At 35.6% G+C, this 15,855-nt stretch overlaps 1 protein-coding gene across 3 annotated transcripts in view; it reads right to left on the reverse strand.

Moving 5' to 3' along the window:
* The window catches only part of LOC107715325 (protein turtle homolog B-like), a 127,099-nt gene that overhangs the window by 40,236 nt on the left and 71,008 nt on the right, over positions 1-15,855 (reverse strand). For 2 of the 3 annotated variants that reach the window (XR_001637086.1, XM_016521413.1), the window contains exons 8-13: positions 11,919-12,061; positions 10,040-10,180; positions 9,818-9,934; positions 9,572-9,722; positions 7,641-7,764; positions 2,457-2,632 (exon numbers count right to left, since the gene is read on the reverse strand). Coding sequence is in view for 1 of the 3 variants with exons in the window: in XM_016521413.1 (XP_016376899.1) it covers positions 2,457-2,632; positions 7,641-7,764; positions 9,572-9,722; positions 9,818-9,934; positions 10,040-10,180; positions 11,919-12,061 (852 nt within the window). In the remaining 2 variants the exon portion in view is untranslated. The remainder of the gene's footprint in view (positions 1-2,456; positions 2,633-7,640; positions 7,765-9,571; positions 9,723-9,817; positions 9,935-10,039; positions 10,181-11,918; positions 12,062-15,855) is intronic. The other variant, XR_001637087.1, reaches the window with a different exon arrangement.

Raw genomic sequence — 15,855 nt, forward strand, 5'->3', positions numbered from 1 at the left:
GGTGCACAGCCATTTTCAGATCTCTCCAGAGACGTTCAATCAGGTTCAAGTCTGGGCCACTCAAGGACATTCACAGAGTTGTCCCACTGCTTTGTTGTCTTGGCTGTCTGCTTAGGGTTGTTGTCCTGTTGGAAGATGAACCTTTCCCCCAGTCTGAGGACCAGACCGCTCTGGAGCAGGTTTTCATCACGGATGTCTCTGTACATTGCTGAATTCATCTTTCCCTCGATCCTGACTAGTCTCCCAGTTCCTGCCGCTGAAAAACATCCCCACAGCATGATGCTGCCACCACCAAGCTTCACTGTAGGAATGGTATAGGCCAGGTGATGAGCGGTGTCTGGTTTCCTCCAGACATGACGCTTGCCATTCAGGCCAAAGAGTTCAATCTTTGTTTCATCAGACCAGAGAATTTGGTTTCTCATGGTCTGAGAGTCCTTCAGGTGCCTTTTGGCAAACTCTGTCATGGCTGTCATGTGCCTTTTACTGAGGAGTGGCTTCCGTCTGGCCACTCTACCATACAGGGCTGATTGGTGGAGTGCTGCAGAGATGGTTGTTCTTCTGGAAGGTTCTCCTCTCTCCACAGAGAAACGCTGGAGCTCTGTCAGAGTGACCATCGGGTTCTTGGTCACCTCCCTGACTAAGGTTCTTCTCCCCCGATCGCTCAGTTTGGCCGGGCAGCCCGCTCTCGGAAGAGTCCTGGTGGTTCCAAACTTCTTCCATTTACGGATGATGGAGGCCACTGTGCTCATTGGGACCTTCAATGCTGCAGAAACTTTTCTGTACCCTTCCCTAGATCTGTGCCTCAATACAATCCTGTCTCGGCGGTCTACAGACAATTCCTTGGACTTCATGGCTTGGTTATGTGCTCTGACATGCACTGTTAACTGTGGGACCTTATATAGACAGGTGTGTGCCTTTCCAAATCATGTCCAATCAACTGAATTTACCACAGGTGGACTCCTGTCCAATCAACTGAATTTACCGCATGTGGACTCCAATCTAGTTGTAGAAACATCTCAAGGACGATCAGTGGAAACAGGGTGCACCTGAGCTCAATTTTGAGTGTCATGGCAAAGGCTGTGAATACTTATGTACATGTGATTTTTTTCGTTTTTTATTTTTAATAAATTTGCTAAAATTTCAAACAAACTTCTTTCACGTTGTCATTATGGGGTACTGTTTGTAGAATTTTGAGGAAAATAATGAATTTAATCCATTTTGGAATAAGGCTGTAACATAACAAAATGTGGAAAAAGTGAAGCATTGTAAATACTTTCCGGATGCACTGTATTTTGTAACATTATAAATGTCTTTACAGCAGGGTTATTATAGTTAACTAAAACTAAACTGAAACTGAAATAAAACCATAAATTGTAGTTGGTTACTACAATAAAAAAGAAATTTGAAATTTAACTTTAATTGAATAAAGTTAAATAAAATAATATATATATTTAAATTTTTTTAATTCAGTTGAACTTGATGTATTAAAATTACTAAAACTAAAACTGAAATAAAAAAAAGAAAAACGATATATATATAAACTACTAAAAATGACAAAAAACACAACATTACTAAAACTTGACCTAAAATTAAAATGAAAAATATAGAAATATAAATGGTTAAAATTTCAATAAAAACTGTAATAGTATCTCAGTGATACTAAAATAATACTGCTTTACAGTCACTTTTGGTCAACTTGATTCATCTTTGCTGAATAAAAGTATTAATTTATTTAAAATAATAATAATAATATTAATAAATACAATGAAAATTTGCTGACCCCAAACTTCTGAACAGTAGTGCATATGTAAGTGATCAATTTGATAGTATTACAGTACCATATCATTCATTCATTCATTTATTCATTCATTTACTTAATTATTTATTTATTTGGATTAAAAAAAATATTAGAGGATTTTTTTTTTTTTTAATTAATTTTTTTAACTTTATTAAAAGTTTTTTTTTTATTATTGCTATATGCCAATATTGGATACTTGATTATTTATGGTCATCTAATGCTCAATTCAAGTAAATCCTAAAAACACTAATAATTTTAATGTTAAATGTAAATCTTCAGCAAATCTCAAAATAAATATAAACATTATAAATATGTACATATAAAGTTATGATGCCTAAATTTTAAGTTTTTAGTGCTTTTTTTCTTTTCTTGATTTCTTTTTATTTCTCTTTTTGTAGTATTTTTAATACTAATATCCATTTACCAGTTGTTGACAATAACATTAAAATGATCAGCTTATCAGTATCAGCCAAAATTTCAATATTTGTGCATCTCTAGTATAAACAAAAGATATAATATAGTGTAATATAGTAAGGATCATGTATCAAAACTGTTAGGAGTCGGAATAACAGCTGTAATCCTATCCCTACTATAAAACGCATTTCTGTCAGGCAGAGATGCTCTTGTCATTGAAAGTTGTATCATGTAGGTGGCCAACCTAGTGTGTTCACAGTGACGACCTCGCTGAACGGGCCCGTCCCCAGTTTGTTCTGGGCCAGGACACTGAATTGGTAGGCCGTCTCGGACACCAGGCCTTGCACCAGGAGCCAGTGCTGCCCGCTGGGCACAGGCATGGACAGCCAGTCATGCGGTCCTAACTGCTCCCTCTTCACCCTGCAGGAGGAGTCACATGCACAGATGGAAAGAGTTCAGCACGGCACAAGCATACATGCACATACGCTCCGATAATGATTGCCATGTCGCTCACAATACTGATGAGAGCACTGCCTGCAGCTAGACGCAAAAAGACAGCTTGTTTGGCTCAGTGTGAGTGCTCAGTGATATCCAATAACACAAAACTGTCTCCTGCTTTCCCAGTGGAAATTCTGAAGAATGCAACTGCGTTTTCGACTGTTGATCTTTACAAAAAATATCCTCATAGATCTTCAGTGCGCCTTGTATGCCCTACAGCCCTTTTCCCCTTTATCTCTTGAGAATGACCTATGGCTTGAAATGAGTCTTATGGACAATACATCTCCTATAGAAAACAGCCAGAATGGCTACAATGTTGTGGAGAAGTGGAGAAGTGATTTTTTTTTTATGTTGATAATGTATTGTTAGCCTTAGAGTGTGACATCATGTCCTGTTGCACATATCCATTGCAAGTAGTTTTGCATGCTCAAAGTTTCGTGTAACTGCACCAACAGCCAGCATGCTTCATTCCTGATAAACTGCTGCCCTTGGCATGCATGGAATGACTCCCGCGGGACGTCCAGGCTAAATTCACGCTCAATTTCTTCTACCTCCATCGTACCCAAGCAACACAAGGACACCATGCATGCCCCCCTTCAGTACATTATTATATATTTATATATTTTTTTTAAATAAATCGTCTCCGTGTCTTTGTTCACCATAAACTTTAAAGGATGAATCTGTGAGAACTGACATTGGTGTTTTTTCAGCTATCTATCTTTGTTCACCATAAACTTTAAAGGATGAATCTGTGAGAACTGACATGGGTGTTTTTTCAGCTATCTATCTTACTATTCAGACTTTGTCTTAAAATATGAAAATCCGTTATGAAAATATTAATTCATGTTAAAAACGCTGTTCACCTTAACAGAATTGAAATAAACAAATAATATGTATAATATAAAAAAACAATATAATAATAATAATAACAAATAATATTACATTAAAATAAATTCTAGTTTTATATATATATTTTTCAATTGTTAATTTATAACATTAGAAATATAGAATTCATTTTCACACCAAAAAAAAAGAATTTTGAATGCTATAAAAATTTGAAATGTTTATAATATATATATAATAATTATATAATATGAATTATATAGAATTCATTTTCACATGATAAATATTTCAATATTTTATGTAATAACATATATGATTATATCATTCTAATGCAAGAAGCAAGAAGCCAGCCAAGAAAGTTCAAAATGTAATTTCTCTCACAGATTGCTGTGCTAAACACAAGGCATCATTCAAGATGTTGAAATTTCACTGTGTTAGGAATATTAATGACTTTCAAAAAGAAAACAGTAAGGAATTGGGTGTATACGTCATTCACCCCATTCCTATTGATGAGTCATAATATTCCACTGAGGTATAATTGATCACTTCCTTCATGTCCTTATAGCATGACACAGGCTCTTGAGATGTGTGTTATTCACAGCATCTCAGCGGTCGCTCAGCACCTCTGAGTAAGTACTGAGTAAGTAAATGAGTAAGTACCAAATATGGCTAACAAAGACACAGTTTGAAGGAGATTTAAAGTCAAATGATTGAGATGTTCTTGCTCGTACCCACCGAAGCAAACAAACAAAGGTTATTGCGAAGCATGTGACATTCTATAGGGGCAGGAGCACAGAGAGCAATAGAATGCTGCTGATATTCCGGGTGAATATCGAAGAGGACAGCGCCACACAGGGAGCAGAATCACAGGGATGCAGAAGCACTGGCATGGGCGGCAGAGAGATGAAGAGAGGCGGAGGAGACGACTGAACAAGGAGACGGACGTGCTGCTGATTAAGCCAGAAGCAAGAGTTTGCCATTATGGATCAAGTCATTAACAAAAGTACCTCAGTGGCACCTCTTTAAACCCTGGATGTCACCTTACCAAACCAAGTAATGAAAACTTTTAAAATTATGATACAGTAAATACTTACTCGCAATATAGTTGGTTTTCTGGTGGTATGGTTAAAATATCAAAACTGCAAAATATCACTGAACTGCGAGAAGGCACAAGACAAAGTCTTTACATCAATATTTACTTTTCATGCATAAGAATCATCAGAATCGCTTTAATGCCTTCATAATGTACTGTATGTACAAACTGGAGGTTCACATCTGAGAAGTTCTACTGTACTTAACATTGTTTAGAAAATGTCATTTGATGTTTTCTATATTATGATTAACATTTACAGTATGTTGCTTCCTGCAATTAATCCAAATTATGACCAAGTGACAAAAATCATACACAATAACACGCCCAAATTAGTGATAATTATTTTGTTTAAAATATTTGTAAGTCCCTTTGGATAAAAGAGTCTGTTAAATGTAAATGTAAATATTTAGCAAATTTTATAAAATTACTTAGGGATGCACGATATTATCGGACCAATATCGGATATGAAAAATTATGCCGATATGTCTTTCTGATAAGAAGAATACATTAACTCCCATGTGGTCAGGGTGTGCTAGCGATAAGATCACGTCAACAGTGCGATTAGATCACGTCAACAGTGCGATTAGATCAAGTCAGCAGTGTGGCTCATTCTTGAAGCAGTTTTGCCTGAATGATGATTAGATTCACTGTTTTGGATCACTGCATTTAAACGCTTCGGCGTATGATAGAGTAAACAGTAATAGCACGGGCAGTGGCAGCAGAGGCAGCCTCCCCCGGGTCCTAAAGCCCGCTCAGTAAGGAGGTTTAATTCCGTAGGGGGCGCTGTTGACCTACTTCTAATAAAATGAAAGCAAAATACACAAATAGACTGTGTTTATAAAGCAGTAATTGATGCCAGAAAATCATGAGTATGTTTTGATTTAAAGGTCAGAAGGTATAGCTTACATGAAAAAAAATCACAAACATGACACTTAAATTAAATTATTTTATATATACTGATTTATTCATTAATGTGTAATATGTTGTATTTTTTAAACAAATTATGAGCTCTAAAAGATTTTCAGAATTTTTACAACTCTTTTGCTTTAGACCATTTAGAAATGTTAGATCTTAAAATAAAATGTTAAGGTTACCACTGCATCTTTCTGAAAAAAAAATGCAGCATTTGAATATAGTTTATTTATAGTTATTTTCAAATATTCAGTGTACTGTCATTATAAACGAACTTCATTATTGTTTATTAAATTCTAACAAATAAATTCTTGTTAAAAACTAACCAAAATTAAAAAATAATTTGCTTATCATTTCTGCACAGGAGAGACTTGGTGTTATTTCCAAACAAAAGGAAATATATCGGTATCGGCATCTGCTATGTGTTGAAAAATATCGGCATATCGGATATCGGCAAAAATCCAATATCGTGCATCCCTAAAATTACTTTTTCATTCCGCTTGACTGGTCAGAAATCATGAGATTATTTTATTTCACCAATAAAAAAAGTTTTGGAACAAAACGTTTTGGAAACTTGGGTTGAAACAAAGATATACTGTTAACTTCATTCAAAATAAATATTACCCAGACATTTATATTGTCTTTATATGCTCTACAGGGTCACCTAAAAAAAGTCGGTCACCTAAAAATGAAAATGTTGTCATCGTTTACTTACACTCATGTTGCTCTATTATATGCACAAAAACTTACATTTCTTTTGAAAAAGAACTTCTTGGCAGAAGAATGTTCCCGTGGCAACTAACTGAAATAAGTTGAAATACTAAAACTTAAAATAAATTTAAAATGTAAAATAAATTAAAGCTAAATAGAATATTTAAAAAAGTGACAAAACAAAAGTGGCAAAAGCACATAACATTATTACTAGAACTTAAACTAAAATTCAAATGTAAACTATATAGTAATATATAAACAATAAAATTAAATTAAATGATGACAACTTTCATTTTTGGGTGAACATAACTATAATTTTTTCTCACAGTATGAATGGTTCTGCATACATAAAAATATAGAGCTGCCTTTATGTTTTAGGAAAGGGGTTCTTGACATTAAACTATAATAAAGCAAAAATCCAATATTGTGCATCCCTAAAATTACTGTTTCATTCCGCTTGACTGGTCAGAAATCATGAGATTATTTTATTTCGCCAATAAAAAAAAGTTTTGGAACAAAAAGTTTTGGAAACTTGGGTTGAAACAAAGATATACTGTTAACTTTATTCAAAATTCATTCAAAATAAATATTACCCAGACATTTATATTGTCTTTATATGCTCTATGTTTTAGGAAAGGGGTTTAAAGGGGTATACATTAAACTATAATAAAAAAAACACCTTACCCTAACATAAATGTGTTTTCCATAACAAATGTTACAACCGATGGCACGCCAGACTCAGCAGCAGACTGTTCCTTCCAAATCACATAAATATGTCATTATTTTTAGTGTGCTGAAGTGTTTAAAAAGCAGTCGAACTGCACACAACACCACAATTGTCTTGTCAACTTAATAAGGTACTTTGCATGCAGCTCGACTCAGAACGACTCTGTGGAGAGATTTTACTGCCTGATCATGCCATTCCAATTCTATTGTTATGAGCCTCATTAACACGGCCAACATGCTAGCTAACTGCTTGTAGAACAAAAAAACTCAATAAAGAAAACAGTGAATCTAGACTACTCATGGAATGATTATCTTTGTTCAAGACTTCCAGTATGAAGTTATTTGGAAGTTATGAACAAGAGTTTGAAGAACGTTACATAAAACTAGAAATGTATTATATGCCATATAAAGAGTCCTGACCATGATATTATACCCATAATTAAAACTCTTAACATTTTAACTGCACTGACATTAATATTAACAGTGTGTCCGATTCAAGATCGGAGGGCCCTGCTGGTCATCTCACCCCTAGGGGGAAAGGTTTTGCCCCATTGCCCCCAGATGTAGCAGCCTCACAGCAGCAGCAGAGCTCAAGTCAATAGTTAGGAAAAGAAGCAGAAAGCAAAGCATGCTGGGATGACTCACACATGGCCGTACCAGACTGAGAATGTCTGCTCAAAGCCGCCATCGTAACTGGGTTCCCACGAGACGTTGGCCGAGGTCGTCGAGACCGAAACGTGGACTTTGGCGGCAGCGTGTGGGCTTGTGCCTGTGGGAGGAGGACAACTCGTGTCACACTCGATATAAACACACACTTGTACGCAAAAGCTAAAGCAAGGCCACATATTTTATTTCCATAAAACGTTGTCTGTAAAAAGCCCTCGCTCACTTGTCTTAACACAAACACTTGCACTAACACAAACAGACTCTGTGTTTCCCGACTTACCGAAGGACTTTTGTACAGAGAGTTTTTTGAGAGGAACTCAAATAGCTAACAGCTTAACCTAGCAGCTGCTGCTTAGCTGCTAACCAGCGACCCAAAAAAGTTTCTTTAACGGACAGTTTCACTGCAGCCACATAAATCCAAACACGCCCAATAGCACACTGGACATGCCAAAACAGTGGGCAGCAATATAAGGACTGAGCTGGCAGTGTTGGTCTACAGCTGCACTAGTCACTAATAGAAAGAGACCATGAGGACGTTAGCATTTGCACTACTTTCCTCTATTGAATTTATAAGCTATATCCTATAAGATTAGAGTTTAAGTCTGCATGTGCATATACTTCAAAGTAAGATACTGCAGTAGCTAAATAGCAATAGCAAGTAATCTTTACACAAAAATTGATACTTTTGACAAGTATGTGCTATTAATGTAATGTGCTTTACATCAAATGAAGACACCAGTCATATCAGTGTCCTAGAATGAGCTACGTTAATATAATGAGGGAGATTAGGGAGATGACAACTAACTTTCTCAGAAAACCTGCTTATTTTTTTTCACAATTTTTGATATACTGTAACTGGATAAGGATTTTTTTTTTTATTTAGACAATTTGGCACGGAGTCATTTAGACTGATTTGTGGACCTGTTAGACCAACTCACTGAAACAAAAGTCCTTGAAAGAATCATTTGTTCAACGAAGTTTTAGTGAACAGCAGTTACTGCTAAAACTAAAACTATTAAAATAAATAAATAAATAAAATTATAATAACTGAAATAAAGCTGAAATAAAATAAAATCTTAGTATTTATAAAATACTACAAACATCTCAAAAAACTGAAAATTAGAAATGCTGCCTTGGCAACTAACTGAAAAAAATAAGTTAAAAAAAATATATATAATAATTTAAATAGAAATATAAAAAAAATAATTTTTTTGTAAAAATTCCAAAAGTACATAACAAAATGACTCAAACGTATGCTAAAATTAATATGAACTGAAAATATAAAAATAACAGGTAATTCAAAAAATTTATAATAGTATAAAAAAATAACTAAAAATATATACTAATATACTAAAATAACACTGAAGCACAGAAATAATAATTAGCCAAAAAGTATTTTACATCAATTTAAATAGAAATATAAAAAAAAAATTTTTTTTGTAAAAATTCCAAAAGTACATAACAAAATGACTCAAACGTATGCTAAAATTAATATGAACTGAAAATATAAAAATAACAGGTAATTCAAAAAATTTATAATAGTATAAAAAAATAACTAAAAATATATACTAATATACTAAAATAACACTGAAGCACAGAAATAATAATTAGCCAAAAAGTATTTTACATCAGAGGAGTAGAAAAATATATATTCAATATAGAAATTTCCATGACTTTTAAAAAATTCCCTAATATGTTAGATTTTCCATGACTGTGGGAACCCAGAGTCAAAGACCACTGTTGTCCTGCAAAATATAAACTAAAATCTTTGTGCACCTTTAACGAAAATAACACCTTTAACACTCTTTGATCTAATATGATCAAAATTCATCACTGTATGGAAAAATCACTTTATCACAAGTCGTGTTTGTGCATCATGGGGTTGCGCTATTTGTCTCAACGCCTCATACCGATTACTAGGAGGTGCGTGCTGGCAGTGATGCTCGTGGCGACATTGGAGGCGACACACTCCCACTCCCCATGGTCCTCCTTGCTGAGAGATTTGAACTGTAAGCTGCCTCGTGGTAGGACGTTGTGCTTGCTTCTGCTGGGCTTCCCTACCTTCTCCAATAAAAGAAAACAGTTCTAGCAAACGCTTCAGTTGGGTTGACAATAATACAGGATCCTACTTAAGGATCCTTAAGGATGCGGCTTACCTTTCTCCATGTAATGTTGGGGAATGGGTCTCCTTCTGCCTCACAGGGGATGACCAGCTCTCGACCAGCCTCCTGCCTGTACTCCCCTCCAGGAACCACCAGAAATTTGGGTGGGTCCTGTCCATCGCCAAACAACACATTATATTGATGCAAATAAATGATATAATAAAAAAGGTAAACAAGGTAAAGGTAGTTCAAATAAAACCTACAAGTTTACTTTACCTTTAGCACCAGAGGAGCGGGAGGGGACTGTCCCATTGTACCGAGGCTATTGTAAGGCACGCAGGTGTAGGTGCCGAGAGAGTCCTCTGTCACCTCAGACACTCGAATGCTCCCATCTTCCATTTGGCTCCAGCCAGGGTACTGCAACAGAGAGAAACATCAGCACACATAGAATCAGGGAAATCGTTTCCTGTATCTCAAACAGTAGAGCATGACAATGTTTGATTCTCAGGGATTTGATTCTCAATGATTTTGCACACTACCATTCAAAAGTTTGTGGTGTGTAAGATTTTTTTTTTTTTTTAAATAACTCTTATGCCCACAAAGGCTACATTTATTTGAAAAACAGTAATATTTCAAAATACTATTATAATTGAAAATTACTTTTCTATTTTAATATATTTCAGCCACATGTTTCTTCATACAGTAAATCATTCTGATGTGCTGAACTGCTGCTCAAGAAACATTTTTAATTATTAGCAATGTTGAAAACAGTTGTACTGCTTCATAAAACTGATACAGGAATATTTTTTCAGGATTTTTTGATAATGAAAAAGTTCAAATGAACAGCATTTATTTAAAATAGAATTCTTAACATTATAAATGTTTTTTTAAATCACTTTTGACCAACTGGTTGGGACCTTGTTGAACTAAAGTATTACTTCCTTTCAACAACAACAACAACAAATCTTTCTAACCCCAAACTTTTGAATGGTAGTGTATTTTAAATTTGTACTTTGCTTTGTATAAAAGCATACTGGATGCATTAAAAATATATACAATGTTAAAATTGCACAATGTAAGAAATTATATAAAGCGCAAATTTCACACTCAGTATAATCACAGTATGAAAAATTAGGCCTCTCTGAGAATTATATGCAATCAATTTGAGGCTAATAGGGACACTAAATAAAATCACTTAAGTAAAAATGAACAAAAAAAAGTGAAGGGGCCATTTTATACACCTTATCACCTTGAATCATTAAAAGGGACATCGGATGCCCATTTTTCACAAGTTGGTATGATTCTTTAGGGTCTTCATGAAATGTCTGCAACATACTTTGATTAAAATTTCCCAACGGTCATGTAAAACAACACCCTTTTTTATTTGCAAATCACCTTTCCTCTTCCATGGAAAAGAGGGGTGGGGTGAGCAGAGCACATCAGCATTTAAAGAGCCATGCACCGAAACGGGTTGCTGTGAACAGAGCTGTTTTTGACAAGGTAAAAAAGCCATTGAGCCATTTTACACGACCATTGAGGAATTTTAACCAAAGAATGCTGCAGACATTTCATGAAGACCCTAAAGAATCATACCAACTTGTGGAAAATGGGCATCCGATGTCCCCTTTAAAATCCTATCATTATTTTCCAAATCTAAAAAGCTTTTGAATTTATTAAAACACTCTTGTTATAATGGTTCCTATACCCCTGACAAGCCATACAACTATTGCATTCCGTGAAATGAATGGAGTGGATTTGCTCTCAGAGCACTTTAGATGTAACATGATAAGCCTGCACATTTTCATCTACATGGCCACTATCCTTAAAAGCCAACTGTACTGTCTGTACAGTCAGGGGCGTAATTTCCACTGGGGACAGGGGGGACATGTCCCCCCCACTTTTCAAAATTCCACTTCTCAAACCAAAGTTACACCCTTGTGTACAGTACTGTACTTACAGCCATTCTCCATTTGGCTTTATAGTTGAAGAGGAGCCAGTGATCTTTGTCTGTGTGAGACTATGAAATCAATGTGAACTGTGAATAAAACCCATCTCACACAGCTGAGAGAGAGAGAGAGAGAGAGAGAAAGAGATCGCCGAGGCCCATGTGACAGCATCTGTGAAAGCACTGAGATCATTGTCCAGCTGGACTCACCTTCTCTATCCGCAGAGGCAGGCTGTCCTTTTTCCACTTCACTGAAGTGACAGGCGGGTTGGCATCCACCGGGCAGCGGATGTACCCCGGCAGTCCGATAGCCACGTAAATAACAGGCGGCATGTTTACAACACGGGCAGGGTCTACGGGATATAACGAGAGGTAAAAACATTTAAAACAGCATAAGCACTTTTATAAAGAGTTGTTATAAAATTAGACATTTAGGTTAGTCCATTGTTAAACTGTCAGACAGATGAGAGGAGTTTGTACTGGATGTCTCTCTGAGCCATTAGTCTGGAACATTTAGCACAAATCCTCTGAATAAATCAAGTACTGATGGAGAAGTACACTAATAAAGAACTTTTCGCTCTCACATGCCTGAAATGAGAGTGTGAAATGCGACAAAAAGGTCTGAACTAGCTCACACTGAGACTGTTATTCAGCTAATCGTAGGACAGCACAGTTAGCTCCTTGGAAACAGAGGGGGAAATAGCTACAAGTTACATAACTGAAAATAAAAACAAAATTTAAATATTTTTTACAGAAAATGTTGTGTTTGCCCATGCAAAACTCTCCACAATGTAGGCAACTGAAAAGATGATGGTAGGGTGTTGTGGGCTGATTTTAATTGAGAGAGCCACAAAAAAGATCCCAAATCCCTATGGCATTTTTGTCACTAAATATGGTTTACCTTTTCAGTTGACTAAACAGGCAGTGTTTAGTGTAAGAAAGCATTTCCTAAGGAAACTGGATTGGCTTCCAAGGCACAATAATGGCATGTCTAATGATATAAAGCAATTTCAAGTTTTAGAGATAACTGCAAATATTTTGTGACTACAATATTTATTTTACTGTAGAACTGGAGTCTTAAGTTGACTCGTCATTTAAAAGTTTAAGGTCAGTAAGATTTTTTTTTTAAACAATTATTCAACAAGGATGCATTGAACTAATCAAAACTGACCGTTTTTTTCAGACATTCGGACATTTATTATGTTATTTAAAAAAACTATTTAAAAAAATGCTGTTCTTTTAAATTAACTTTTTTTCCACCAAAGATTTTTTTTTTTAAGTATCACAGTTTCCACAAAAATATTAAGCAGCACAATTGTTTCTTGATCCCCAAATCAGCATATTACAATGTTTTCTGAAAGATCATAAGAAAATTCAGCTTTACCATCACAGGAATAAATTAAATTTTAAAATACATGAAAATGGATAGTTATAGAGTTATTTTATTTGTTAATAATATTTCATAATATTACTTTTAACTGTACTTTTGATCAAATAAATGCAGTCTTGGTGAGCATAAGCTCATAACCAACCCCAAACCTTTGAATGAAAAATGTATACATAAATATAACAAATAAACACACCATAAATAACAAACACATTATTTGGTCAATCAACTGCATGTACAGAATTGTGCGATATCACAGGCAATGAAGGAAAAAAACAACCAATGCTGTGAAAAGCCACTATTAATTTATTTGAGCAACAAAGTATGAACAACAGCATTATTTCTGATAACTTTTCCCTTCTTTATATTGTATAAACAACATCTAAAGCAAAGCGTATCAATAATACTGTAAAGAGATTCAGTTGCATGTGACTCATAAATCACAGTCTCTAATTAGTGAAGACACCAGCCAACAGCTGCATGCTGAAGAACGAAAAGGAGCGGCGCTCCGAAACGAACACTTTGAAGAATCCACTGCTCCATCTTAAGGCTTAGCAAAGTGCCAGGGTCTATTTTTAGACCCTGTGTGGAGCTGAGGGATGGGATGAAGGGAGGAGTGGACCAGAAAGAAGTGTAGAGTTGAGAAAAGAACAGAAGAAAAGGGAGTCGTGAGGATGAAGGACAGGAATGCTAAGGAAAAGAAAAGGAAGAGGAGGAAGAAAGAAAAAAAAATGTAGGCAATCTCAATGCATGGAGCAGACCTGCAATGCCGCCAGACGTCCAACGGGGCCGCCATCGCCCACGCTAACAGTCTGCCAGAGTGTCTGCAGATGACATCACTGCAGAGAAGAGGGTTTCCACACAGGATGATGTCATCCCTTTATATTCCCCCCTCCTTTTTTCTCACTCACTGTCAAATACACTTTCTCTGCGCCTCTGCTCGCTACACACATGGGCGGTCAGGCTATGTGCCAGCGGATGAGACTGTTTCAGAGGACAGGTGAAAATTCCTGCAGTCTGGGCTTTCTGCTATGATGTAATCCCTTTCCGCCACTTCAACCGTGCCAAGCTGGTCCGACACAGGCTTCCTCCGAGAGAGGGAATCTGAAATGTCTGTTGCCTTGGATACCACAGCCCCTTCTGCAGCGTTCATTCCCATCGCTATTTATTGCAAATGCAACATGTTTGGGGGGTTTTTTTTTGGTGCTTTTTTCCAACAATGTCTAGAAACCCATGTTCTTTGCGTCAGTCTATCGGTGTGGAGGACGTGAGCCGTGACTGAGTGATCTGCTAGCTTACTCACTCAAGGTCACTGTTTCAATTCTGCTCCAGACTCCGGGGACAGAAGGCCATTCCAATCTCTCGGTTGCAAATAGAAAGCGTCAGCCTGCACAACAGCGGCATTTGAAGCTAATACACCCTCGTGCCCATTTATTGAGACGGAATATGCCAGGAGACTAAAGTAACCCTTCATCAATTACAAAAGATCACTCTGCAAGTAAATCTGTTACATACCACCGTTATTCAGCATACATGAAAACGTAAAACTTATTTGTCCCATGATGAAAAGGCATAATGCGCTGATGAAGGTTGTTTTCATGCTCAATCCAGTGAGAGTGAGACCAATGTCACAGATTCAGGATGAAGGAGAATTCCTCCTCTATTATGTCATGTATGACATTATGTAATACAATAGGCAATTGGGAATCACTGCTTCATCTAAAAAGGATTTGTTACAGTGAAAGGTTGTCATTGTATCAAGTAATACAGGACATCATCATGTAGTATAAATTCAGGAAATCACCTATGTCAGGAAGTCTTAAATCATCTGCATTGGTGTTTGTTTTTTTTACAACAAATTGGAAGAAAGTTTATATAATCATTACTTTATTGTTTAATTTAATAATTCATTAATTTATTTCTTGGTTATTTACTTTAATAAATATTTACTTATTTAATTTGTTCAATTATTTATTTTTTTCTTCATTCATTCATTTACAAATTGGAAAATTTATGACAATGATCACTTTATTCTTTAATTCAACAATTTATTTATATGTTGGTTTATTTATTCAATTATTTATTATTTACAACAAATTGGAAGAAAATGTATGACATTACGATTGCCAGGTCACTAATCAAATGTATGCAAATTTGTGACACTGACAGTGTGTACAAACATCAGATGTTCTTAGTTTTAGAAGCACAAGATGCTTTGGATCATTCTCAAATCATGCTGGATGACATACATGATGATCACGTTCAACAAAACAGACGTTTTTCGGATTTTTGAACCCACTGTATGTTTGGCAGGATATATTGACAAGAAGTAAAAATACCAAATCGATTCTATTCTGGTGGTTTCTCGCCTACATACTGCAGTTGTAGTTCAGCATCTGCCCTGTGCAATGCAGTGAGAATTTTTAGGGGCACCAGAAAAGGACAAATGTGACCCTGTTGCACAAAACTTAAATGAAGTCTTAAGTCGCTGGGGTATATTTGTAGCAATAGCCAAAAATACATAGTATGGGTCAAAATTATAGATTTTTCTTTTATGCCAAAAATCATTGGGACATTAAGTAAAGATCATGTTCCATAAAGATATTTTGTAAATTTCCTACTGTAAATATATCAAAACTTAATTTTTGATTAGTAATATGCATTGCTAAGAACATCATTTGGACAACTTTAAAGGCGATTTTCTCAATATTTTGATTTTTTTGCACCCTCAGATTCCAGATTTTCAAATAGTTGTATCTC

This window comes from Sinocyclocheilus rhinocerous, unplaced genomic scaffold, assembly GCF_001515625.1.
Source record: "Sinocyclocheilus rhinocerous isolate Xijiao unplaced genomic scaffold, SAMN03320098_v1.1 scaffold299, whole genome shotgun sequence".
Taxonomy (NCBI): Eukaryota; Metazoa; Chordata; class Actinopteri; order Cypriniformes; family Cyprinidae; genus Sinocyclocheilus; species Sinocyclocheilus rhinocerous.